The sequence below is a fragment of the Lactuca sativa genome, chromosome 5 (assembly GCF_002870075.4).
Source record: "Lactuca sativa cultivar Salinas chromosome 5, Lsat_Salinas_v11, whole genome shotgun sequence".
Lineage (NCBI taxonomy): Eukaryota > Viridiplantae > Streptophyta > Magnoliopsida > Asterales > Asteraceae > Lactuca > Lactuca sativa.
Genome location: NC_056627.2, coordinates 161513609 through 161540157, shown reverse-complemented (window position 1 = coordinate 161540157; position 26549 = coordinate 161513609). Strand labels below are relative to the sequence as shown.

General features: G+C 33.7%; 1 protein-coding gene and 1 non-coding gene across 6 annotated transcripts; one reads left to right on the top strand and one right to left on the bottom strand.

Moving 5' to 3' along the window:
• Window positions 1-9032: 9032 nt before the first annotated feature.
• Window positions 9033-12051, bottom strand: LOC111891882 (uncharacterized). Of its 2 annotated transcripts, none has more exons than XR_006192478.2 (7): window positions 11650-12051; window positions 10546-10659; window positions 10287-10457; window positions 10039-10169; window positions 9776-9965; window positions 9404-9683; window positions 9033-9331 (listed from the first exon to the last, which is right to left on the bottom strand). It is a non-coding gene; the product is annotated as an uncharacterized LOC111891882 (transcript). The 2 variants fall into 2 exon arrangements; XR_006192477.2 differs by having other exon boundaries at window positions 11733-12051.
• A 1583-nt stretch (window positions 12052-13634) lies between these two features.
• Window positions 13635-24608, top strand: LOC111891881 (serine carboxypeptidase-like 18). 4 transcript variants are annotated; one of them, XM_023887943.2, is made up of 15 exons: window positions 13635-13745; window positions 13987-14163; window positions 14591-14736; window positions 15563-15639; window positions 15755-15877; window positions 16046-16148; window positions 16243-16280; window positions 16413-16514; window positions 16599-16685; window positions 16788-16943; window positions 17329-17400; window positions 17476-17627; window positions 23651-23764; window positions 23866-23920; window positions 24364-24608. In XM_023887943.2, the coding sequence occupies exons 1-15, from the start codon at window positions 13726-13728 to the stop codon at window positions 24445-24447; spliced, it is 1506 nt and encodes a 501-aa protein (XP_023743711.1). In that variant the 5' UTR covers window positions 13635-13725; the 3' UTR covers window positions 24448-24608. The 4 variants fall into 4 exon arrangements, with proteins under 4 accessions (XP_023743711.1, XP_023743712.1, XP_042758558.1 ...); XM_023887944.2 differs by having other exon boundaries at window positions 13647-13745; window positions 13990-14163; XM_042902624.2 differs by lacking the exons at window positions 23651-23764; window positions 23866-23920; window positions 24364-24608 and adding an exon at window positions 23445-23643 and having other exon boundaries at window positions 13659-13745.
• Window positions 24609-26549: the final 1941 nt, after the last annotated feature.

Here is a 26549-nt window from a genome sequence, read left to right as displayed (position 1 = left end):
TAATAGTGTGGAAGCCTCAAGTGGAATCACAAATCACCAGAAACTCCTTGGAAAACTTGAGAGAATAGTAAGCACACTAGAAATTGGCCCACTGTTGTTTGCTCACACACTAGTTCCATTTCATGTGCCAAAGACCTCTTTATATAGTTTGGAGGATTAGGGTTTCATCCATGTAAACCCTAATACCAATGACCTTTCATTTCAATAGGATCCATGGGTTAAAAACTCCATGGACTATCCATGCAAGCTTAGCCCAACCTAAATGGACTTGGCCCATACTATATATAAGAATCCATATTTAATTAGTTCATTTTGATCACTAAATTAATCCTTGATCAATACTAATTAAATAATATGATTCCATATTAATATATTAGAACTTATAATATATTAATATAAATCACAAACATACTATTCTCAAAAGACTCTCCATATAAATTGTTTCGGTGAAGTGCAACCCAAATGGACCATGCTAAATCTGGTCAAGTACATACCAATTATAGTTATGGACTTAGACACTAATCCAACATACATAAAATATGATTATGCTAAAAAGGATATATTGGGTGTGTATTAAGTAAGTATAGCATGCAACAATGCTTCCCTTTAGTTGTTTCCATTATTAAGAGAAACATTTTTAGTTCATTTCAATACCTAAAAATAGATATACGACAATATCAAATGAAATTAATGTCTTATGCTTTAGTAGTTGGAAGTTTTACGTAGGCCCAAGTTTATATTCATCTTGAAATCACTTATATTACTGGCATGATGATCCGTTTTCAATCAAATCATAGGTTGGATTATTGAAATGTTGCCAAGAAAGTTTTTCTGATATTTACATGAGACTAATAATTACAAATTTGTTTATAAAAGAAGTTATAACTTAGAAATGTATGATTTTTGACTCTACTTTGCAAAATGCAAAGATGAATAGTCATTATTAGGATACATCTTTATGCTATTAGTCAGCCAATATCATGGAAGAGTCATAAGTAAAATTGATGGCTATATCAACTATGATGGAAATATATGTTGTCACACATAATACAACTTGCCATGGAGTCTTGTTGAGAAATTTAATCACAAGGCTCATGATTATAAACTCCATTTCAAGGCTGTTAAAAGAACGTAAATTCCTATAACTTTGCCTCTATAAGATTTTCACTAGCAATAATTAAATTGTAATGAGGCTTTACCTCGATACAAATACTTGTTCGTTTAAAGAGTAAGAGGAGGATAATGTCATTTGTATCGAGCACATACGCACTAATGATATGCTAGCGGATCTGCTAACAAAAGGGCTACCACCCGAAGTATTTCAAGATGTCATCAATATGGGTTTATGGCTAGACTTAGTATAATGTAATTCTAGCATAGTGCTTTACTATAACCTTTAATTCTTATTATTCAAGTACTTGATAGTTATTCCTCTATAATACACAATTTGTCTATATTAATAACTTGTACACAATTAATTTATATATAGACAAATATAATGCATGACCACTTAACTATAAAGTCATTTGGCTTATATTAATCGTAAGTTTCATATGAAATACCATAGTATGATCGGTGGGGGCCCCGTATCTAAAATGGATGCGCAAGGCTGTACTTTTCTGCTTTTGATATTAATTTGAAACATGATGAACTTATCTTGGCCAAATAATGAAACATGTATACAAATAGTCTCTCGGCCAAGTACGAGAATGTTGGAAAATAACACATTATTGTGGCCTTAGGACTATTTTGTAATACTCATTACATGTTAGGTACAGTTATATTGTGTACCATGATAATTGCCATAATGAAAGAATAGGTCCTTGGACTTAAATATTTGTAGTATGATGGATATGACAATCATTCATAACTTGAGGGACTATATTTGTGTGGTTCCAAATATCTTTCCCATAAGTTGCAACTGATGAATTAATGTTCTTGTACATGTAAACGATCAAGGGAAATGAAGAGCACTTCATTTATGCTCTAACCCCTATATAACACCATGATCATTTGTATGAAGGTATCAATCAAACACTCTCCATCAAACAATCAGAAAGGAAACATTATGGGAAGAAAGGAATCACTACATGGCATCATCATCATCAAAGATCATACTTCCAAGTAAGTACCTTTCATTCTTGATGAGACTATTTGTGAATCTAATCCTAATTATGTCTTCATGTGACTCCATTAGAGGTGCAACACTTGGGGCACTAAGCTTTCAAGAGTCAAGGTGGTACTTGTTATTACTACATAACAAGTGAGGTAATCTTCTAACCCTAATATATGTGTGAATTTCGGAATTGTATATACTAGATCTAGGGTTATTGCTCTCGTGTTCATATTTGTATGTTCAATAGAGAAAAACTTAGATCCAAAGCAATTAGGGTTGCATGATCACATAGGAGAATAGATATGCTCAAAACCCTTCAAAATTCCCGATACTGAATTGACCTTCTCGCTTGAACTCCCACCATAGCAACAATTGTGGTGGCTGCAGCAGCAACAACCTCAGTCACATCAGCTTATATCGTTCATCAAAAAGCTTAATCATCATGGTCTTAATAGACCCAAAAACCTCCAGGATCACCTCCCTCACAACCATGGTCACCTAAGTGATGATCGTATTATGGATCTTATCATCCGTCAATCCCGCCCTGTCCGGGCTGCTATCTCCTAATCCAAAATCTCTAGTGCTCGGCATATTGAAAATAAATCGGAAAAACACCAAAAAAACCACAATTCATACTATTACAACATTACGGAAAGACTAAACCCTTAGGGTTCGTGACTTCCTTGATACGCGTACGGGTCATGTGCTGCCAATAATACAGACACATACTACTTTCCACACCTACCCGTGTTTATCTCAAAGGATCCTCATGGACCACCCGACTACAAAGCCCAAAAACTAGGATACACATACATCCTATACTCAGTCTCTCGAGAGTGGCTAATCTTTCTTCAGGATGGCCCACTACAACTCATACTCACTCATGAAACTTACAGTAACCCTGCACCTGCTCGTGTATTGTAATCATACATAACAATAGACTCCATAGACGGTCGAATACTTGAATCTACCCTAAGCCCACAACCAGACATAGAATGGTAAATAAGGGTAAAGCAAACATTCTCAGCATATAGAATCTTGGTTACTTACAATTATGGTGCACAAACTAAGAAACCGCGGTTATAATGTCAGTTTCATATTGTATAACAAGAAATTCTCATATGCTATCAAGCATCATCCACCAGACAATTCTATCATGCAATTTCTAAAGTTCCTTGGCTTATATACTAGCATGCATTTCTACCATGTCATCAATACACAAACCAAGTATGGGGATCTTGGGGAATCACTTTCCTTGGCTCCGGCTGATTGTATACATCGCATCCCTCCTAGGGTTAAATTTTGAAAAACATTTTGCAGATCCTTAGTTTAAGTCTGGAATCAAACAAGTGTTCATCCAATTTTGCCAAACCAGGGCTCTGATACCATTTTGTAACATCCCAAAATCATGAAAACAAATTTCGTTTTTAAAACCAATCCAAAATCAATAATTTACATCAAATCATAGTTTCTCAAAACCATAAACATAAATCAGAGTATCCCAAAATCATAAGTCATATAAAAATCCAGGATGATATGCGCTATCATGCCTTTGCCTTGCCCCTATCCTCTGAAGTACCTAAAACCATAAAATCAAACTATAAGCCATAGGTTAGTGAGTCCCCCCCCCCCCCAACATACCCCACATGATAACAACAAGTACAATACATGCAATAGGGTTTGTTGGACCTTGGCGTCAACCCAACTATCTAGGGTTTGTTGGAATATTGCCTCAACCTAACCATCTAGAGTTTGTTGGCTTATAGCCTTAATCAACCATCCCGAGTTTGTTGGTCTACCGCACGAAGCAGTACCACCTCTACCCAGCCATCCATGGTTTTTTGGCTTCCTGTCTCAACCCAACCACCAATATGTAGACATATGCAACATGTAAACAATAATCAGCAAGTACAGGTAACGATACAGTTCTACCAATCTAATATGTTACTATAGCATAACAATATCCTATAAACCAAGACACATAAGACAACCTAGTGGGCCGACATTGGCGCCTTCTACCAATGGATACAGTGAGGAAAACTCACCTTAATGTTCGAAAGATAGTTGAACTGAATGCTGCTCCAAGTACTGGCTCTATGGTGTACAACACAGGGACTAAGCCTCAATCTAGTACTCAAGATACCCCAAATGACCTAAAGTCAAACTTGGTCAAAGTCAATGGTCGAAAGTCAAAAGTCAACCTCCAGCTGGTCGCCATGCCATAGCCATCTTTTCCACGTCATGGTTGCTAAACGACAAGACAGACGGGTTCCCACCCAATTACCACGTTATGGAAACCTAAGGCCACACCGTGGGGACTAGTCTGGACAAATTAATCCATTAAGTTATTTTCCTACAACTTCACGAGCTCCAAAGCCCATATCTAGTCCTTCCCATGGTCTTGATGGATAAAGTTTCCAACTTTATCCATTAAGACTCCTCAAAAAATCAAGATCCCAAACCCTAATTCCTTAAGGATGAATAAAAGCACAAATACACTCATTAAGCACCCAAGTTCCAAAGTTGCTCACCCAAAGTTTCCATAATGATTTCTTACTCCTAATAAGCCCTAAAAAGCATAGCTTTATGGACTGTATGTCCAATGCATTTCACTTCCATTTAAGGCAAAAACATGACAATAAGGATTTAAACTTGAGCATAAAACAAAAAACTACATAGATCCTCAGATCTGGAACATATGACACTAGAATGATCACATGGATTCATAAAGTTGCCAACTTTATGAGATCCAACCTTCCCATTTCTCACACCATGAAGATTTAGGGACAAAAGGGATATATCTAATCATGACAATAAGGGTTCGATTCCCTCTCATACATTTCCTCCTAAATTTTGATTTTTTAAAATTTAAAGAAAGGCCATGCCACATTACACTCTCAGTTTATTTGGCGCACACCTCAATAGGTAACCTACTAAAAATGTAAAACAAGGCTAAAGGTGATTACAATAGTCAGTTTCCTATCCTTTTTCATTAATGAAATTTAATTTAGGACTAGATCATAAATTTGTCCAAAACTTTGGGAATTTTTTCACAGATTTCCCTTTAATTCCTTACTAGAAGTTAAAGTTTCTACTTTTTAATTTTATTTTACACTAAAAAAATCTCTTTAAGGATGTCTAACCGATACATATACATCACAATTAATGGTATTTTATCAAACATGGTTTTTTTTATTTATTAAAATTAAATAAGTTTGGACTAGATTGTTTTACTATTTGAGAACATTATTACTAGATAAAATTTCATAATTGGTCCTTGTGGTTTGTAAATATCTCACTTTTGAGGACTTTTATGGAAAACGTCACACCACTGGTCCTGTGGTTTGCGAAATTACATAAAAGGTACTCCTTCCGTTAAATCTAACTTTTCAGCTGTTAGATTTTAATGAAAAAGACTATTTTACCCTTGTAACAAACTTATAATATAATACAAACCTCAAGGACCATTTCTGTATTTTTTGTAAATTTGAAATTTTGTATATATATAAAGTATAAATATACTATATATATATATATATATATATATATATATATATATATATATATATATATATATATATATATATATATATATATATATATATATATATATATATATATATATAATTTCAATGATTTCATAACTTTTTTTATCCTTTTGGCATTTTTTTTTCTATTTTTAGTTATTTATGATTTTTTAATGTTTTTTTTATATATTTTATTTAAGTACATAAATGTAAATTCGATAAACCACGTCGAAACCATTTTTTCTTTAATTTTTCTTATTTATGAATTGAAGTGTTAATGTTTTTTGTTTTTTTTTTTGTTTTTTTTGTTTTTTTTTTTTTTTAAATTTATGTCATTATGGTTTATTATTTTTTTTACTTTGATGCTCCATAATTAATATTGCTAGCAATTGCATTTATCATTATCATTATTTTACCTTTTGCTTTTCTATTTTTTTTTTACAACTTTAGTTATTTATTATTCTTCTTTTGTTTTTATTTATTTTGATTCAAGTAATAATATATAGAAAAAAAAAACTTAAACACCAAAATTGTAATATACTCTAATATATTAATACATTTTACATTTTTTATATTTTTTTTTGTTTTTTTCATATTTCTTTTTAATTTTTTCGTATTATTTCTTTTTAATTTTTTTCGTATTATTTTTTTAATTTTTTGTTTTTTCATTTTGCTTTTCATCAATTTGATAAATTTTTTTTGACATTTTCCAAAAAATGTAAAATATATGAATATATTAGAGTATATTACACTTTTGGTGTTTTAGATTTTTTGGTTTTCTATTTTTTTTTTAAATTTTGGTCATTTATGGTTTTTGTAACTTTTTTTATTTTTTTATTTTGATTCAAATAAATAAAAAAGTTCTATTTATATTTGTAATTTTGATCCATTTGTTTTGTTTATACTTTTTTTCTTTAGTAGTTATTTTATATATGTCACGCCAAATTAAAATTTAAAAAATCAAACGGTTTGTATATTAAGAATTAATGTTTTAATTTGTGATATTTGCGATTTATAATTATTAAAATAGGAAAACTAGCTAATATTTTTAAAATGTAACTTACAAATTAAATCGTATTTCTATATGAGAAACTAATAGTTTAAATTCAAGATAATAATTTTCAATTTGATGATAAACTGAAACAAAGAATAATAAAAATAATAACAATCAGACTCTACAAAAAAAGCTGTTACAATATTTTAAATTGGAGTTTTTGTTTTTTATTTACTTGAATCAAAATAAGTAAAAATATTAGAAAAAGTATTATATATATATATATATATATATATATATATATATATATATATATATATATATTAATTTCATATTTACAAAATTACATAAATGGTCTTTGAGGTTTGTAGTCTTTTGCAAATTTGGTACAAGGGTAAAATAATATTTTTCATTAAAATATAATTGCTGAAAAGTTAGGTGTTGTTTATTTTTTTTGAAACAAAAATTTATGAAGTCTGCGGACCACCTCTGCAACCATCTGCAGTAGAAGAGATGGATCAAACGGCTGCAGACTATAATAAAAGGTGTGTTTGTTTTTTTTAACATCTGCATATTGTTGTAAATATTAAAAAATAAAAAAACTGATTTTATAAAACGAAATAACTTTTTAATACCGAAAAATTAATAATGTATGACAATTCAGCAAAAATTTATGATATTTCAGCAAAAAATAATGATATCTCAACAAAAAAATAAAAATAAAGATATTTTAGCAAAAAAATAATAGTATTTTATCAAGAAGTTATCATTATTCAATCTAATAAATCGAAAAAAAAAATTCAACAAGAATAAACAAAAAATTAAAAAAAAAATGTAAAATAAGATTTCAGCAACATATAAACAAAGATTTCAGCAAGAAAAAAAAGAGATTGGAAGAGGCTGGAAGAGGCAATACAAGTGCTGCGCCAAACATAACACGCGCAAATGTATTTTTTTTTTTTTACTTTAAGGACTTCTAAAAAACAAACAACTGTGAAATTAAAAATGTTGCGTCTGTGCTGCGCCGCACAATAATAAGAGGTCTGAAGAAGTTTTTTACAAAAAACAAACAATACCTTTGATTTAACGGCATGAGGACCTTTCATGTAATTTTGCAAACCGCAGGGACCAATAGTGTGACGTTTTTCCATAAATGTCCTCACAATAAGATATTTTGCAAATCAGAAGGACCAATTATGAAATTTTGTCTTATTGCTACAAATCAAACTCAGAGCATCCACAATGAGGTGTTTAATGGAAGAGTTGAATGAGGTGTCATGTCTACTTGTCATTTAATGGATACAACTCCACCATTGTGAAATGTCACCTTGACATTCAATGGATTTGGAGTTCAATGATCATTGAATTCTTGAGTGGAGAAAAAGAACGTCTTTAAATCTTTAAATAAATAATTTTTTAATATGTTCCATTGAACTTGTAGAGTTTAATATATTGTGGAATAAAAAAATGAAAATAGTTGTATGGAATAGTGAATGATGATGTGACACTCCATTGAATTCTGTAGAGTTCAATGCATTGTAGATGCCCTCGTATTAAATTATTTTCAAAAATATTTATAACCAAATGAATACATTAAGAGTAAATTACACGAATGACCCCTATGGTTTGGGGTAATTTACGCGTTTGGTCCCTAACTTATTTTTTTAACTTGGAAAGTCCCTAATGTTTGTTTTTGTTACGCGCTTGGTCCCTAATATTTGTTTTTGTTACGTGGTTGTTCCCTGTCTTATCTAAAAGGACTATTACTTAAATAGGGAAAAATTATGGGGTATGTAAGGTAATGTGAGGGGGGATGAGGTTGCACTACAAGAAACTTTCGATTTAACTACGGAAAAATTCCGTAGCAAAATGATGTAATTTCGTAGCTAAACCTAAATAACTACGAAAGTTGCTACGGAATTTGCCAATGAGATTCCATAGTAAGATTTCTTGTAGCAAAATGTTTAACTACAAAATTATAGTTCCGTAGCAATTTTGTTATGGCCGTTGCTACGACGTTTATACGTAGCATTTCAACTACAACACACTTCCATCACAATTCCGTAACAATGAATTCTGTAGCAAATTCCGTATCTATTTTGTTCCGTAGCAAATTCCGTAGCCATTTGGTCCATAGCAAATTCCGTAGCTAATGTTCCGTAGCAAATTCCGTAGCCATTTGGTCCATAGCAAATTCCGTAACTAGTTGTTCCGTAGCAATTTCGGTAGCCATTCATTCCGTAACAAATTCCGTAGCCATTCATTCATTCCGTAGCAAATTTCGTAACAACTTTTTTGTAGTCAATTCCATAACAATCGTTCCATACCATTTTTTCTATAAAATTCGGTTATTTAATTTGACTTATTATATCAATTTACAAAAATACAATTAATATAAAACCAAAAATAACAAAGTATTTCTATAGAAACTAAAATGAAATATCCAATACATCAAAAGATACATATTTCAAAATCAGAAGTCGCTACAAATTTAACGTAAAACATTATTCGATACATAATATTCTATCATTGATTAATAAAAGTTTTGACTTGTTCACTCAATGTGTTAATGACATTCATTGCTTGTGCAAGTTGTTGTTCAAACTTTGCTTGATCAATGCATATTAATGCATCCAGAACAAAGAAAGCCATTATTTTTCCTGACTCACTGCCTTGAGTTGCATCTTTTATGGCCTTTAAAAATAATAATAATTACTGCTATTGTAATAATATAATAATAACAATATACAACATCATGGAATATACCAAATCTAGAATTGATTGAGCTTCTTTTCTTAGGATAGATAAGTTTGCACGTGCCAGCTCAGCCTGATCCTGGTCAATCTGAACCCAAAAGTAAGAGTTAGTATTTTAAAGGAATTAGAATCTGAAGAAATCATAGATTTAGAAAGTTGTCTCCTTTTCAAGATCCAAATCTCCACTTTCTTGTTCTTCCACTAACAAAGATTGAAGAACAGTAGTATCAACATCTGGATCCAGTATGTGTTGACAATATTGGAAGTAGCTTAAATGCAAAGTGTAGTGCCTAAAATTTAATCATATTATCAAGACTCATCATCAAACATTATATACCAAAAAAAAAGATTATTGTGAATTTCCAATTGTAACCATAGTTACCTTCTCCTCAATGCTTCTGATGTGTCATGTTTGAGAATTGCCATCATAATCTAATAGAGGATAGAGTGACATGCACCATTTAAATTCACCTTGTCATAATAACATCATGACATGTTACAGTATCCGAGTTCAACACACTTGGGTTAATAAACCTCTCATCCCGTAGTTTAGCCATGCATGTAATTGAAACCTTTATATTTAAAAAAAATCATTTAACAACTCAACAACAAATTAAAAAATACATATATATGAATTTATATTACCTGAGTTAACATTCCTGCCATATTTCAGGGGTAGAGAGAGAGAGAGAGAGAGAAAGAAAGAGAAAAAAAACGCACTAAAATAATATTTCTTATCGATTTTCCATTGAGGATAACTTTCTTGAAGGTGAAATCTGATAAAGATGACACACATACATAAGATTAGGGTTAAATGCAAATCAATTTTCAATATCATAATTGGGTTTTTTTAAGAAGAAATTTGAAAGCATATAGCTATTTCTTCCATTTACCTCAACAATTTGTGCCCATCCAGTTAACATATGGAGTTGAGCAGCTTGTTCTTCAAGGTTCTTGTTGTGTTTCCATGCCCATCTGAGAAGCTGTTGAACAATATTTCTTACTTCTTCAACTTTAGCTTCACTCCCAAAAGTACTCAGATGTGGATTCTCAAAATTACACTTCTGAAGAGCAAAATAAGCCACAAAATCAATTAGCGTAAGAAGGGTAATATGGTCCAAGAAAATTTAATGATGCAAAATTATATAATACCTGCCAAAGGGTGTCACGAAATGCATTTAGGTCAATCAATCGATCCCCTCGTTCAGAGTAGTAATACACACTTCCCTTTTCATAAATTGATGGATTCCCAAGTATATCATCAGCCTACAAAAAAGAATTTCTTCAACAAGTCAACAATGACTTTTATTTATATTTCTTTTCTTTTTACCAACAAGTCAACAATGTCACAAAAAAATCATGCTAAAAATTCTTCTATTTTTTTAATAATTAATATAACATCTTCATTATGTTACGTCCAAACATTTTATCTAATTTAGCTTACTTAATTTGTTTGTTTCATAATAAATAGTACCATAAACAAACCATTGTGCAAAATGAAAATAAATGTGTTACAATTGTGGGTATTTAACGCATTTCTTATTTGTGTGAAATTCCATTAAGTTATGCAACAACGATCTAACTATAATACATATCATATTTTCAACCAATTTATATTGTCGATGTGTTATATTAGAATGAGAATGAGAATCTTGTACTTAACAAAACTGGATCAATTCAGGATCAAACCCAAAACTGATAGATATAACAATCTGTGTGATTCAATGGTTAGGGGAAGTGTTAGGTGCTTAAGTTTTATTCAGACATTTTATCAAACACCTATCATGCATTGGTATTAGGTATGCCATTTTATGCAAAGAAACTGCAATCGACCATTTATATGTAAAAAGAACAACTATATAGATTCAACGTATATAATTATTATTAACATGCTTGAGTTTTTGTTCTTTGTCTATGACAACCATCAAGAAAGCTTCGACATATGCTTGCATTTGGTGGAAAAGGCATCCTTGAAAGAAACTTTTTGACTATTCAGACAATGAGCTTAAGACATTTCATTTATACTCATTAGCAATGGATCATAAAAACGAGAGATATCAGTCGACAACAACCATTGGCTGATTTTGATGCCGATAAAAACGAGAGATATCAGTCGACACTCAAGTTTGTTTAGGAATGTAATTGTTAAATGAAATCTATTAAATCATGTCAGATTGGCAATCATTGCATCAAAATCCATAATTCGCATCAAATGCAATAAACTCGATCAATCAAATTCATCAATAAAAAATTTACCAGTTGACGATAGAGATCAATATCCTTCAAGTCATTGGATGCTAAAGAGAAAATGGAGCAAAAAGAAGAGAGAAGAATGTTACTAGTTGACGATCGAGAAAAATCTACTAGTTGACGGAGCAGAAATCGAACGGCAAAGCAAATGAGAGTGAGAGGAGGCGTAAGTGATCTGAGGAATGAGGAATGTGATCGGCGATTGACAAATCAGAATGATGTGAGTAGCAACGACCGGCGTGAATGATGGCTAAGCAACAACGGCGGCAGGTTGAGAGAGGGAGAGATGCGATCTTTTGAACGTGATACCTCTAATTTGGGGTTGGGGAAGAAGTAGATTTGTGTAGATTTACTAATTTTCCCTTAAGGCCATGAGGTATGGGGGGCTTTACTACGCGTCAAAACAAATTATTCACATCACAGACAAATTTGGTGTACAGCTTTGTTATTTTTCTTTTCAATTTAGAGGTAATTTTATATAACACCCCTTTAAGTTATATATTATTTACATATATCACCTTTTCCATTTATATATTATTTACATATAACCTCTTTCGATTTCTATATTTCCAATATATATCCTTACTAATTATATTATATTAACTTAATTTTATAAAAAATATATAACAATATACAAAACAAATTACACCATTAATGTAATGGAAAAAAATTAAAAAATTATTATTATTATTTTTGTTAATGTGTTTTTTGTTAATGTTTTATTGTGTTTTTTTAATATAATGTAAAAAAAAAAAAAAAAAAAAAAAAAAACAATATAGAGTGATAACCATTTCCAAGGATTAGTAAACATGTAAGTGGATGGATATGGCGTATATGTGACATCACTTTTCTAGTGAATATCTAGTGAATATACCCTTTGGCCTAATAAACATTCAAACAAACGTCATGGGTCAAGTTACTACCCACTTTCGCAATAGGAGTAAAGTTTTGTGAAGTATGCAGAATTTTCTATTCGAATCCCTACACTTATGCGAAGTGGCAAATTACAGAATATTTATAATGTAGAAATTATATTATAATTAAATTTTCAAAACAATCAAAAATAATATTTTATTTTTGTTGTTGAGTTTTCAAAAATAATTATGTATTTTTAATATATTTTTTTTCAATAATCTTCTATATTTTGCTACGGAAACATATTCCGTAACAACTTAACTACGGAATTTTCCGTAGCCAAATACCTATGGATTTTGATTTCGTAGCTATTTTGCAAATTCACCTTTTTGTAACAAATTCCATAATAGATTAGCTACAAAATTTTATTTTGTAGCAAATTTTCCTAGCAAAATAGCTACGGATCCTAATTTCATAGCTAACTAGCTACGGATTTTTATTTTGTAGCCAATTATGTAGCCAACTAGCTACATACATGGATTTTGTAACAAGTTTCATAGAGAACTAGCTACAACCAAAAAAATTGTAGCATTATTTATAGTAAACTAGCTACGGATTTTAATTCCGTAGCAACTATTCAAGATTTAGCTACGGAAAGCAATTCTGTCGCCATTTCCGTAGCAAATTAGTTACAACCAACCATTTTGTAACATATTCCGTAGTAAAATAACTATGAATTTAGATTTCGTAACAACTTTACATAGCTATTTAAGATTTAGCTACATAATACAATTCTGTAACCATTTATGTAGCAAAATAGCTACGACAAGTCGTTCCGTAGCATATTCCGTAGTAAAATAGCAACGGATTTTGATTTCATAGTAACTTTCCGTAGCTATTTAGGATTTTTCTTGTAGTGTTGGGAGTGTGTTTATTTAAATATATTAGAAAATCAAGGGCAAAATAGTGTTTTTAAGTAATACAGGGACCAAGCACGTAACAAAAAAACAATAGGTACCTTCCGAGTTAAAAAAATAAGTTAGGGACCAAACACACAAATTACCCTAAACCATAGGGACATTCTTGTAATTTACTCATTCATTAAATTCCCGGTACGTTTATTTGATGTTGAATATATGATAGGCCTCTTTTGTCCACAAATTCAGTCAACACTCAACACAAGTAAACACAAGCAAGAGCAGACAGTCACCATCACAAAGAACCTGAATGTGCTTCGTCTTCCTAAGGTATAATTACACCCTTAAGTCATGTACGCTTCCATCGTTTCGATTCCTTTTGTTATGACTTCCGATGAACAGTGTCAACGCGACTCATGTTTCGATCTATCACCCAATTGCTTCATTGTGAATGTAATGGTGATTTGGCTATGGAGATTATTACCACTGCGCAAGTGATAGAAAGAAATCTTGAGCTCTAAATCTTGTTTTCTGGAAGTTAACTTGTGTATATATGTTTTTTTTTTCTTAGAAGCATCATGAAACCATGCCCACTATCTCATCTTCAACCTTGGAGCCTCTTTAGCAAGTTCAGGTTGTTTAGTGTGTTTCTTCTTCTGGTAGTTTCCATGGAGGTTACTGAGTCACGATTCCTGGTTAAGTCACTGCCAGGTTTGCTAGGTGACCTTCCATTCACACTCGAAACTGGGTAAGGCCACGTTCTTTGTAATAAAATTTAATTTTATGTTGTTTTATATATGGTTAAATGCAAGAAAAACAATGTACTTTTATTTATCTGTTTTTTGTAACATTTTGTTTTTATTTTTTATTAACACATTATATTGTAAAAATAGACTCAATTAGGTCATTGTACTTCCAATTTTTTTTCTTACCGGGACATTGTACTTTGGAATTCTAGTAAAAACTGTTTTGTATTCGCAAGGCATTTCAATAATTGGATTGAGTTTTACAGAGAACAATGTTTTTATAGGAAAGATGACACTTGAATGCTATAATGAATGAAGAAATGAAAGTGTGTTGTTGATTATTGTGTTTAACCTTTTTATATGCTGTTACTATCATTCTTTGTTTAATATGGTAGATATACTAACTCTTAAGACAAAATGTGGTTTAAGTTACATTGGGGTAGGAGAATCCGATGATGTGCAGTTATTTTACTACTTCATTGAGTCTGAAGGGAACCCAAAAAACGACCCTCTCATGCTTTGGCTCACAGGAGGGCCTGGTTGTTCTGCTCTTTCTGGCCTTTTGTATGAAATAGGTATTTCTAAGATTTACTGTTTCTGTTAGTAAATCAACTTTATTTAGTTTTGGAATTCAATAGTACTGTTAAGACAAAGGGTAGAATAGTCATTTACCATCATTTAGTGCAAAGACACATCTTGCATTTGTAGATGATGATGCAACGATTTATCTTTTGGTGGAATAGGCAAAGTAGTTTTCTTGGTATGCCTTGAAAGTGATGGAGATGAAATTCTTAGGGTGCATTTGGTTGTGGAAAATTTTCTAGTTTTCTAGGAAAATTTTCTTACAAAAACGGGAATTTAGAAAACGCTTTTCGTTCGTTCAGTTTTCTAAAGTTTTCTAAGAAAAATGAAAATTTTCAGTTTTCCAAATTGTATGTAAATTAGAAAAGTGATTTTCACAGTTTTCCAAAGTTTTCGAAATTTTCTTAGATGAAAAATGAAAACTCCACCGGTTCCAACCAAATGTGTTTTCTAAAATTTTCATTGAAAACTGAAAATGAAAACTTAACTCTACTTTCTGAAAACATTTTCTTAGAAAATGAAAACAGTTTTCCACAACCAAACGCACCCTTAATTGTCTCTTTTGTTTCTTATGTGTAATGGGAGATAAAGAGAGAAAAGAAAACCGTATAAATTGATAATCACCGTCCTTCATATGCATGTCCATAAGTATAAAATAGTTTCCAAGATTTTATCTAAAAGTTCAGGGAAATTGGTGAATCATTGTAACCTTTTGTTGACCTAATATGTCAAAATCATAAATGATTAAGACAATACATGTGTATTTCCATCATAAATTTATAAAGACTTTACTAAACCTGTTGCTGATATTCTACACAGGCCCATTCACTATAAACTATGCAAATTCCACTTTGGAGAAGCCAATGCTCGAGATAAACCCTCACAGTTGGACAAAGGTGTCCTTTTACTTGTTGATTTTCATTTTAAATTTTCCAATCTGTTTAGTGTTAAGAAGCTAATAAGTCCATGTTTCTTGATAATATATATAATGAAATAAGTGTTACATTTTAGGCAGCCAGCATAATATTTCTTGATCAACCTGCTGGGTCTGGATTCTCCTATGCAAAAACTCCTGAAGCTTATATAACAAATGATACATTATCAACATTGCAGACTTACCAATTTCTTAGAAAGGTAAAGTGGTTATATATACTCCTGATGAAATTAAAGGTTTATTTTTACATATTTTAAAGCATATTCACATGTTTAATTCGTGTCCTTGAAAACAGATTGCAATCTATCTGTTTTAGATACAAACTAAGATCATTAAAGCTTGTTTTCTATGTCTATTCAAATTAACAGTGGCTTGTGGATCATCCTACATTTCTCAACAATCCTTTGTATCTTGGTTCTGATTCCTACAATGGTATAGTGCTTCCAATGATTGTTCAGGAAATATATAACGGTATATTTAAATCTTACAAATTTACAATCATCTTGTTTAGTCTGCTAATCTTCTTTTGACTAAATAAAGTCTTTCTTGTTTCCCTCTTTTGTAGGTAATGAAGTTGGAGAAGGGCCACATATTAACATCAAAGTACAAATTGATCAATTGAAGTTATTGTTTTAATTTTTTATTTACAATTCTAAAATGAACAATGTTTGTGCATGAGTTTGATTTGGAAAAGATTTACCTAATGTTTCTTTTATTATGTTTTCAAACTTATAGGGGTACCTGCTTGGTAATCCTCTAACAGACACAAGTGGTGACTATAATTCAAGAATCCCATTTGCTCATCGTATGGGACTCTTATCAGATGCAATCTACAAGGCAAAAAAAAAAACTACACTTGAGTTGTCGACTAATACAAAATTGCAATATGCCTAGGAATTAATTAAGTTTATATTTTTGCAGTCAACTGAAGAAAATTGCTATGGAGAGCACTTGAATGTAGATCCCAACAACAGTCTCTGCATACATGATCTTCAAGTAGTAGATAAGGTGCTTGACTTAGACTTCAACTTGGATTACTAGCTAATAATGGCTACTTCATAATCTGTATATATTCTGTTTAATTGTCGCTTTCTTATTTTCGATCTGCAGTGCCTTGAAAGAATCCGCAAGCCGCACATTTTAGAGCCTTTTTGTGACACTTTCAACGCCTTAAAATCTGATCTCTTCAGAAGGGTCTTAAGATCTCTTGACAAAACCCCTAATGATATGTGGTCGTTACCTCAACTTCAGATACAAGGCTGTCGTGTATTACTCACTATCTTAAGTTCTAATTTTACCCTATAGTAAATTAAGGTGTCATTGAGTTATCAGGCACTTCAATTCTGAAAAACATAATAGTTATTGTGACATACTAAAATTAAAATATCTTACAGAGTTATCCTGACAAATAGTACATTTTCAGTTTGTTTAGGAAAAAGCTCATGTTACACTAACAAGTCAAATATGTGTGAGTGATCTAAACAAATCGTGATTTAAATGGCGTTTTTTAGATTTAGGAGAAAATGTTTTTTCTTAGAATGAGAGCCAAATATCCATTTTTTTCAGGTATTATGGCTTTACATATGAGATATTTACAAGTATCAATGGTTCACTCTTTATAATTTTTATCTTTTATCTATACATGTGACAGGCAGACAACTATTTGTATTCTTATACATGGGCTAATAGTAGAAACGTGCGAAAAGCTCTTCACATTCATGAGGTTTGTATTTCACAACGAGTTCTATTATTTCATGTTCATCTCGATTATGTAGGATAACATTCTCATGACCACCAGGAGTTTAATGAAATCGAGTGGGTGCGATGCAATTATTCCTTACAATTTGATTTTGGTAAGGAAGTCTTATCATACACGCACAATGTCCTAAGTACGATCACCTATCATCAACACTTTGCTAATCATAAAAATTGCCGAGCTCTTGTATACAGGTGTTACCCTTCATCCATCTCTTTCTCCCAAAATATTATATCAATTCTATTTTTCCTTAAACTAGATTCCCCTTGACCACAAAGGGTGTACATAGTACAGTTGGGTCCCTGGTGATACACTTACAAAAAGGTCTATGGTTTGAGTCTGTTAGACATAATATTCTCCTTTACGCCTTGTTCTCGAGTTTTACTTAAGGAGGGAAATGGGAGGATATGGAGGGAAAGTGAGGGGTATCGAAGGAAAATCGTGTTCCCGAGTTTCATTAATGGAAGGAAAGTGAAGGGAGGGGAAGGATTTTGGAGTCATATTTTCCTTCCAAATTGGGCGGATTTGGGAAGAAAGTGAGGGGAAGGAAAATTTCAAGTTTTATTTTCTTTTTCCTCCTAACTCGGGAACACGAAAACATAAATTTTTCCTCTCATTTCTTTTCATTTCCTTCGAACTTGGGAACACGGTATAATGAATATTTTCCTTCCCCTCCTTTCTTTCGGTCAAAATTTTCCTTCCCTTTCCTTTGATGAATTTACAAAAAAACTGGGGAACAAGGCGTTAGTATATTGTTTTATATATTTTCTATGATCTTTATCTTTATAAGCTCACTTATGTATACCTAGCCCAGTTATGTACATGTATCGAGTATATATACGATTTAATGAAAGGCATTGACTTTTATGGGAAAACATAATTTGTAATATGGTATCAGGCCTTTCTACGTGCCAACCCTAGCCGATCCCTTATCACAGAGTATCTCTTCTTCTTCTTCTTCTTCTTCTTCTTCTTCTTCTTCTTCTTCTTCTTCTTCTTCTTCTTCTTCTTCTGGTCCTCTGTGCTTCTCTATTCCATGCCTCCTAAAAAAGTCTCTTCTATCCCCCCCTCTTGTCCCACCGACAAGATATACAGAATTACCAACATAAAATCTTATGTGCCTCTCATTCTTTACATTTATCGACTCAACTATGACGCTTTGAAGGAACTTTTTCAGACTCACTGTCGTGGCTATGAGGTGTTCGATCACCTTGAACCTCCTGACCCTATACCCGACGACCCATCATGGCCTCAAGAAGATAATGTGGTTAAACAATGGTTGTATGCCACTCTATCCCAGCCTGTTCTTCAATCGATCATCAAACCAGGTTGTACTGCTGCCGACACATGGGGTGCCCTACAGGATCTCTTTCACGAAAATAAGGAATTTCAAGCAATTGAATTGGAGGATGAACTTTGAAATATCACTCTTGGCAACTCCACCATTCTTGAATACCGTACCAAGATCAAGGCCATTGCCGATCTCCTTTCTAATATCGGATCTCTTGTGCCCCCGGGATCTCTCGTCATGTATGCTCTCAATTGGATGCCTTCTACTTATGTTCACATCATCCTTACGATCCGGTATTCCCTCATTTTTCGAGATGCGTTCTATGCTATCTCTTGAGGAACGCTCCATGTTAAAAGAACAAAAACGTGGTCTTCAAACATTTAACTGCGAAACTTCCTCTTCCCCTACCGTTCTTGCTACCGAGCACCAATCCCCATCCACAAACTCCTCCAATAACATATCTCGTAGCAGCAATGGCTCCCACAACGGTGGTAGAAAGAATCGTGGCAGTGGAAGAGGAGGTCGCAATGGTAGAGGGGGTCGTGGTCGCTCATCTGGTCCTAAAGGCGGCATTGGTAATTTTTTTGGGGCTGGGGATCATTGATTCCTTGGCCTGTCTACTACCCACTTCAACGTGGCTTGCTTCCGACTCCACGATCTTCGGCCCACTGGCCAGCAGCCCAATGGACTAATCAATCCAGCTCTCATGCGCCTTTCACTCAACCTCCTTGGAATCAGCCTTCTCAGGCCCAGCAACAAGCTCTATTCTATAATGGACAACCCACTACCAATTTTTCTGGCTGGCCCAATTCTGCCTATGCTTCATCGGATCAAGCTACCCTTTTACCACATGCTTTCTCCACTATGAATCTTCATGATCCGGGAACCGCGGACCGGTACATGGACATCGGTGCCACCGCTCACCTTAACGCCGACCCAGGTATTCCCAAGTCCTTTAGCAATAAATGTAATAATTCTAATTTCTCAGTTTTAGTCGGTAATGGATCTAGCATTCCCATCACACAAACGGGTAACACAACTCTTGGTTATAATCCGTTTCGAACGCTTCATTTAAAAAATGTTCTTATTACCCCCCCCCCCCCCCCCCCCAAATTATCAAAAATCTTGTTTCTGTGCGTAAGTTCACTCGTGATAATAAATGTTCTATTGAGTTTGATGAATTTGATTTTTCTGTGAAGGACTTTTTAACGAAACAAATTCTTCTACGATGCGATAGCACCGGTAATCTCTATCCTGTTACAAGTCCAATTCCCCAAGCTATTGTTAGTGTCAAGTCTTCCACATGTCATCAACATCTCGATCATCCCGTCCAACAAGTGTTCAAGCATTTAGTATCAAATAAAGTCATTTCTTGTAATAAAAAATATTCTCATTTACTTTGCCATGCTTGTCAACTTGGCAAGCATGTCCGTTTGTCTTTTTCTTTGTCTAAAACTAAAGCTTTATTTCCCTTACAAGTTGTTCATTCTGATGTTTGGACTTCCTCGTTGGAAAGTCATAGTGGTATTAAATATTATGTCATTTTTCTAGATCAATTTTCTCATTTTTTGTGGGTGTATCCCCTATGTAACAAATCTGATGTTTTCTCCAAGTTTGTCATATTTCGTGCTTATATCAAAAATCATTTCACACAGATATCCAAACTTTTCACTGTGACAATGGAAAAGAATTTGACAACTCCCAGTTTCATAATCTTTGCACCACTCATGGCATTCATATGCGTTTCTCTTGCCCGTACACTTCTCAACAAAACGGTAAATCTGAACGCATGCTTCGGACCATAAATAAAACCATTCACACACTTCTTTTTCAAGCTCACTTACCTCCCACGTATTGGGTTGAAGCTCTCCATATGGCTACTCACCTCCTAAATATTCTTCCCTCCACCACCTTTAAGAATGACTCCCCATACTACAAACTCTTTCAAAAATATCCCACTTATACTCACCTTCGTGTCTTCGGGTGTCTTTGCTATCATCACCTTAACAATACCAACAAGTTTCAACCTTGTTCTATTCCTTGTATTTTTCTTGGTTACCCCTCGATTCATAAAGGATATCGCTGCCTTAACCTTGAAACAAACCAAATCATCATTTCCCGTCACGTAACTTTTGACGAAACCGTATTTCCCTTTGGTTCAATGACTCCAAATGATTCTCCTAACTATGATTTCTTACATATTGAGGAGACACGCAACATGTTTAATCACCCTTCTCATAGAGCTCAACCCCTCAATTCTCAACCCACACCCTCTCATTACACTGGCCCTCATTCTTTTGGTCCAGATCCTGCCACTCAACAACCCAACTCGACTGTTGTTACTCCTGTTTCTTTTCTTCTACTACTGGTACCTCTTCTTCGGATGTGTCTGGTCCTCCTCGTGTGCCGGTTCACCCTATCACTACAAGCACTCATCCTATGGTCACTCGTAAACGCCACGGTATTGTCAAACCCATTGATAAACTTAATCTTCATGTCGAGTCATCTTCCTCCCCTGTCCTGCGTTCTTATTCTGTAGCGTTTCAAGATCCTAACTGGTTAAATGCTATGAAAGAAGAATCTAATGCATTTATTTCTAACGGGACTTGGGAGCTTGTGACTCGGCCCCCCGATGCTAATGTGGTTAATTGTATTTGGTTGTTTAAACATAAACATAATGCAGATATGTCTCTAGCTCGCTATAAGGCGCGTCTCGTGGAAAATGGTCGTAGTCAACAACCCGGTATTAACTGTGATGAGACTTTTAGTCCGGTTGTTAAACCGGCTACAATACGCACCGTTCTCAGCTTGGCAATTTCTCATCATTGGCCGGTTCATCAGCTAGATGTGAAGAATGCTTTTCTTCACAGGAATCTTCAGGAGACTGTCTACATGCATCAGCCCCCGGGTTTCGAGACTTGTCCGCTCCTACTCATGTTTTTCTATTAAAGAAGTCCTTATATGGACTGAAACAGGAACCCCGTGCTTGGTACCACCGTTTCGCTCAGTTCATCACCGGTCATGGTTTTACTAACAGTAGATCCGATACTTCTCATTTTTATTTACAGATAGGGTAACCAGATCGCGTATTTGCTCCTTTATGTGGATGATATTGTCTTAACTGCCTCATCCGCTGCTCTTCTTCTACAAATCATTGATTCTCTTCGTTCAGAATTCTCAATGACTGATTTGGGTCCTCTAAACTATTTTCTGGGTGTTGCTGTTACACGTGACAGACATGGCATGTTTCTATCTCAACAGAAGTATGCCACGTAGATTCTTGATTGTGTCGGTATGCGTCATTTCAAACCCGCATGAACCCCAGCAGAATCCTCTGCCAAGTTTGATGGTACGGGTCCTCTTGTCTTTGATCCCACTTTATACCGCAGTCTCGATGGTGCACTTCAGTATATGACCTTTACCAGACCAGACTTTACTTATATTGTTCAGCAGGTCTGTCTCTATATGCATGATCCTCGGGAGCCTCATTTCACGGCTCTTAAGCGTATTCTCCGGTATCTAGATGTCACTTTGGATCATCGTCTCCAACTATACATATCTCCGTCGCATGGTCTTATTGCCTACTCTAATGCTGATTGGGTTGGCTGTCCTTCTACTCGTCACTCTACTTCTGGATATTGTGTGTTTTTAGGTCAGAATCTTCTTTCATGGTCATCTAAAAGACAGGGTACGATCTCTCGTTCTAGTGTTGAAGCAGAGTATCGGAGTGTTGCAAATTCTGTTGCTGAGACATGTTGGTTACGCAACCTGCTATGTGAGCTCCTTTATCCTCCTCTATCTACCACCCTGGTATACTGTGATAACGTTAGTGTGGTTTACTTGTCCTCCAACCCAGTTCAACATCAACGCACCAAACATATAGAGATTGATATCCATTTTGTTCGTGACCAGGTTGCTTTAGGACAGATATGTGTCCTTCATGTCCTCTCGTCTTCTCAGTATGCTGACATTTTTACTAAAGGTCTGCCATCCACATTGTTTCTTGATTTTAGATCTAATCTGAACGTCCGTTCTTGATGTCCCGTTCAGACTACGGGGGGATGTTAGACGTAATATTCTCCTTTAGTATATTGTTTTATATATTTTCTATGGTCTTTATGTTTATAAGCCCACTTATGTATACCTACCCAATTATGTACATGTATCGAGCATAGTTGTCAATAGCGACCATAGCGGTCGCTATAGCAAATAGCATGGCGAGGCGGTCATCGACCGCTATGGACTAAATAGCGACAGAAAGCGGGGTTTTTAGCGATAGGGTTATTTTTTTTATTATTTTTTTAAAAAAAAGCTGGAATAAACGTATTAGGGTTAACGGCTTGACGCTAACTAAAATCAAGTCTCGTTTGCCACTTCGCTTCCCACCTCTACGCTCTGGACTTGCTCTGCCTTCGAATCCATGTCTAAAAAACTAATATAGTTAAGTTATTTAGCTAGTTTAGTGGTTTGTTTGCTTATTTATTGGTTATAATAGCTATAATAGTTAAATAATAAATATTTTTTAATATTTTTATACCTATCGCTAAATACGAAATAGCGGTCGCTATTTACCGCTATTTGCTACATAGCTTATAGGTGGCCGGCGCTATTTGCCGCTATTCGCTATCGATAACTATGGTATCGAGTATATATACGATTTAATGAAAGGCATTGACTTTTATGGGAAAACATAATTTGTAATAGAGTCTAACAACCACAGTGTAGGTGTTTCAATTCTAATGTGGATTGAGCTTCTTGTTGGCACGGGACCCATATGCCAGCCACCTATAGTAGGCTCTTGTTTACCTGATTTACATCTCACATGATGTTATTGCATAGTGGTGTGGGTGGGCTCAAGATTGTTGTCAACATTAATTAATATGTAGAGAAATGTTCAAGCGCATAAACATCCTTTACATTTTACAGTGGAGATCATGACATGGTTGTTCCATATCTGGGTACATTGAACTGGATTGAGTTGTTAAATCTGTTGGTTGTGAGTGATTGGAGACCTTGGTTTGTTGATGAACAAGTAGCCGGGTGAGTTGTATTTTCAATATTTGACTTGCTATCATCAAAAAATGCTAAAAATCGTAATACTTTCGATTTCAATACTATGTTGCTCTCTTATTTTCTTGCAGATATACCATGAAATACTCGAACCACAACTACACGTTAACCTTTGCTACTGTAAAGGTGAGAAATCTTCCTCTGAAAATCATCTCACTCCATGCTCCTCTTGTCTCATGAAAATGACAATGTTCGACTTTGTAAAGAGTTTTACTATTTGTCAAATACAACAAAATATCTACAAAATTTTTTATTTTTCTGCAACCCTAAGCTAAGCTGGCCCACACTGTCACATCCAATAAGCATAATGTGAGATGCAAATAAATTAAACAATCCCTTGTTTGGTGGTTACTGCGACCGCTAAACCTTGAACCCTAATCCATTTCTACAAGTATACTACCCTGAAACTTGAAACTTACTGAGCAATAGTAATTTAGTCTATTTGCAATATTGATGATATAATTGTAAACCTTCTGATATAAAAAAAGAAATTTTGCAAATTTATTGAGGCAAAAGAAGCATTTCTTGTTATGAACATGATGGTGTTGACCTGTTTGTGTTGTTACCAGGGAGGAGGTCACACAGCTCCAGAGTATAAACCTAAAGAATGTCTAAGCATGTTTATGAGGTGGCTTGCTGACGACCCTTTGTAACTCACAATGGTAGAGTTTAATGTGTGTTTCTTATGTTGTATACATCGGTTTGTATGTTTGTAATTTCTAGAAGTCAAATTCCATAGATATTGTAACGTGTTTATTAAAATTTGTTTTATCATACAACCATTTTTTCTAAAACAGTTGAAGATACTTGCAAAGTTGATGAGAGACTTTACATATATAGTCCTGCTATGACAACACTTCCTGCATTGGTTAATAAATTGATTTGTGATTTTTTTAGAATAAATTTTAAGCACATTGTTTTAATTTGATTTCAAGAATATTAGGTTAGTTTGGTGTTTCGAGGATATTAATCAGCAGACTATTTGAAGATTGAAACTTATGTGATTTGAACCTAAAACTCATCCTATTTCAGAGTGTTTAAATACCAAATGATCATCAATTCATCGTTAGGCCACCAAGCCACCTTGATGGTGGTTAAAAATGACACTCATTTGAAGCCCAAAACTGGCCCAAAGGGTGTTCAAAAGTTTGTCTTTGAATAAGGCCCACTTAAATCTTAGGATCCATTATTTTAAAAAATTTTATTTTTATGTTCATTGTTTGGCCTAGACTGGTTAAGGAACGTCGATCGGTCGATGTAACAAGCGAGACCGGCCCACTTAAATCTTAGCGTCCATTTTTTTATGTTCATTGTTTGGCCTATATAGGTTAAGGAATGTCAATCGGTCGATGTAACATGTAACAGGTGAGACCGTAAAAAAGGAAACGATGCAAAGTGTTAGTGGCCAAGCACGAATCACTGAATCATAAATATGATGAGCCGGAATTGTCATACCCCGACAGCGGAAATGTTGGGGTTGCGACGTTATGATTGGATCACAGTCAACCACATATATATTGAACACTTAACATACTTGAATTAATATATTACAGACTTTTAAGTTTGGAAATGAAATTACAACATCATAATAATTCGTACACATAGCGATAATATAAAACATGCCAAGTCTATCACAAAAGAGAGGAAATATAATTTTTTGGGACCGATATCTTACCTTTGGTTCTTAGTTATATGAGAATACATATTTTTAAAATAGGTCAACAAAAATTTGTTGGTGAATTCTACATGTGTTGGCTCCGTTAGTTTTATAAAAGTAAATTTTATAAAACTTAGAATGCTTGTAGAGAAAAGTTTGTGCAAGTATATAACCAAAGTTGTTATTATATGATTTATGTGAAACTCGTACTTCTAATATGATACAAGTACTCATGTTAATTTATTTATAATGAATAAGTAAAAATCAACATACTTTCGTAATATGGGATCTTAAGTGTTTACTTTATATAAATAAATAACAATTTGTTTAATATTCTATATGTGAATCTTTATACTACATACAACCTTATCTTAGCCTGTATTAGCATTTTTGTATCCAAGATTATGTGGAGTTATAACCGAGCTATAAGACTTGAATCTACCTCTGTGAAGCACAATAAATAGGGCGGTGCTTGTTGTCCCAACGACGCGTTATTAACGTCCTGATAAAAAGAATAAGATAAAAATAAGAAGTTATCGTCTCTTTTGTTTCATCAAACGAAGGTTGTAGCTAGCAACCACAGACGAGGAGTCAACCCATATATATATATATATATATATATATATATATATATATATATATATATATATATATATATATATATAGAGAGAGAGAGAGAGAGAGAGAGAGAGAGTTAGGTTCAAATGTTTTTAACAAATATTGTGTGTCTAAATGCACAAATGAGAATTCAAGAAATAATAAATAATTAAATAAATCAATAAAGGGTATTTTGGACCTTTTGTACTTTTAATTAAGGAAATCATTTAATTGAAATCCTACAATTATGGAAATAAAGTAAATATATTTGACCTAATAACCTTATACAACATATCACATATGCCTCCTCCAACGACGATCGTCTGCATCGAACGACCAATCTGTTTCAACCTAGGGCTTGTGTTCCTCTTTGAATCCTTTCTCCAATCGAAATAGCTCCTCCCCCTCCACAATCTTTACCTGCTAGCTTCCATTTTTTATGAATCGTTTCAATCAAATCAGGACTTTAGTGACATCAGGTAGGAACGATTTGGCAGCAAG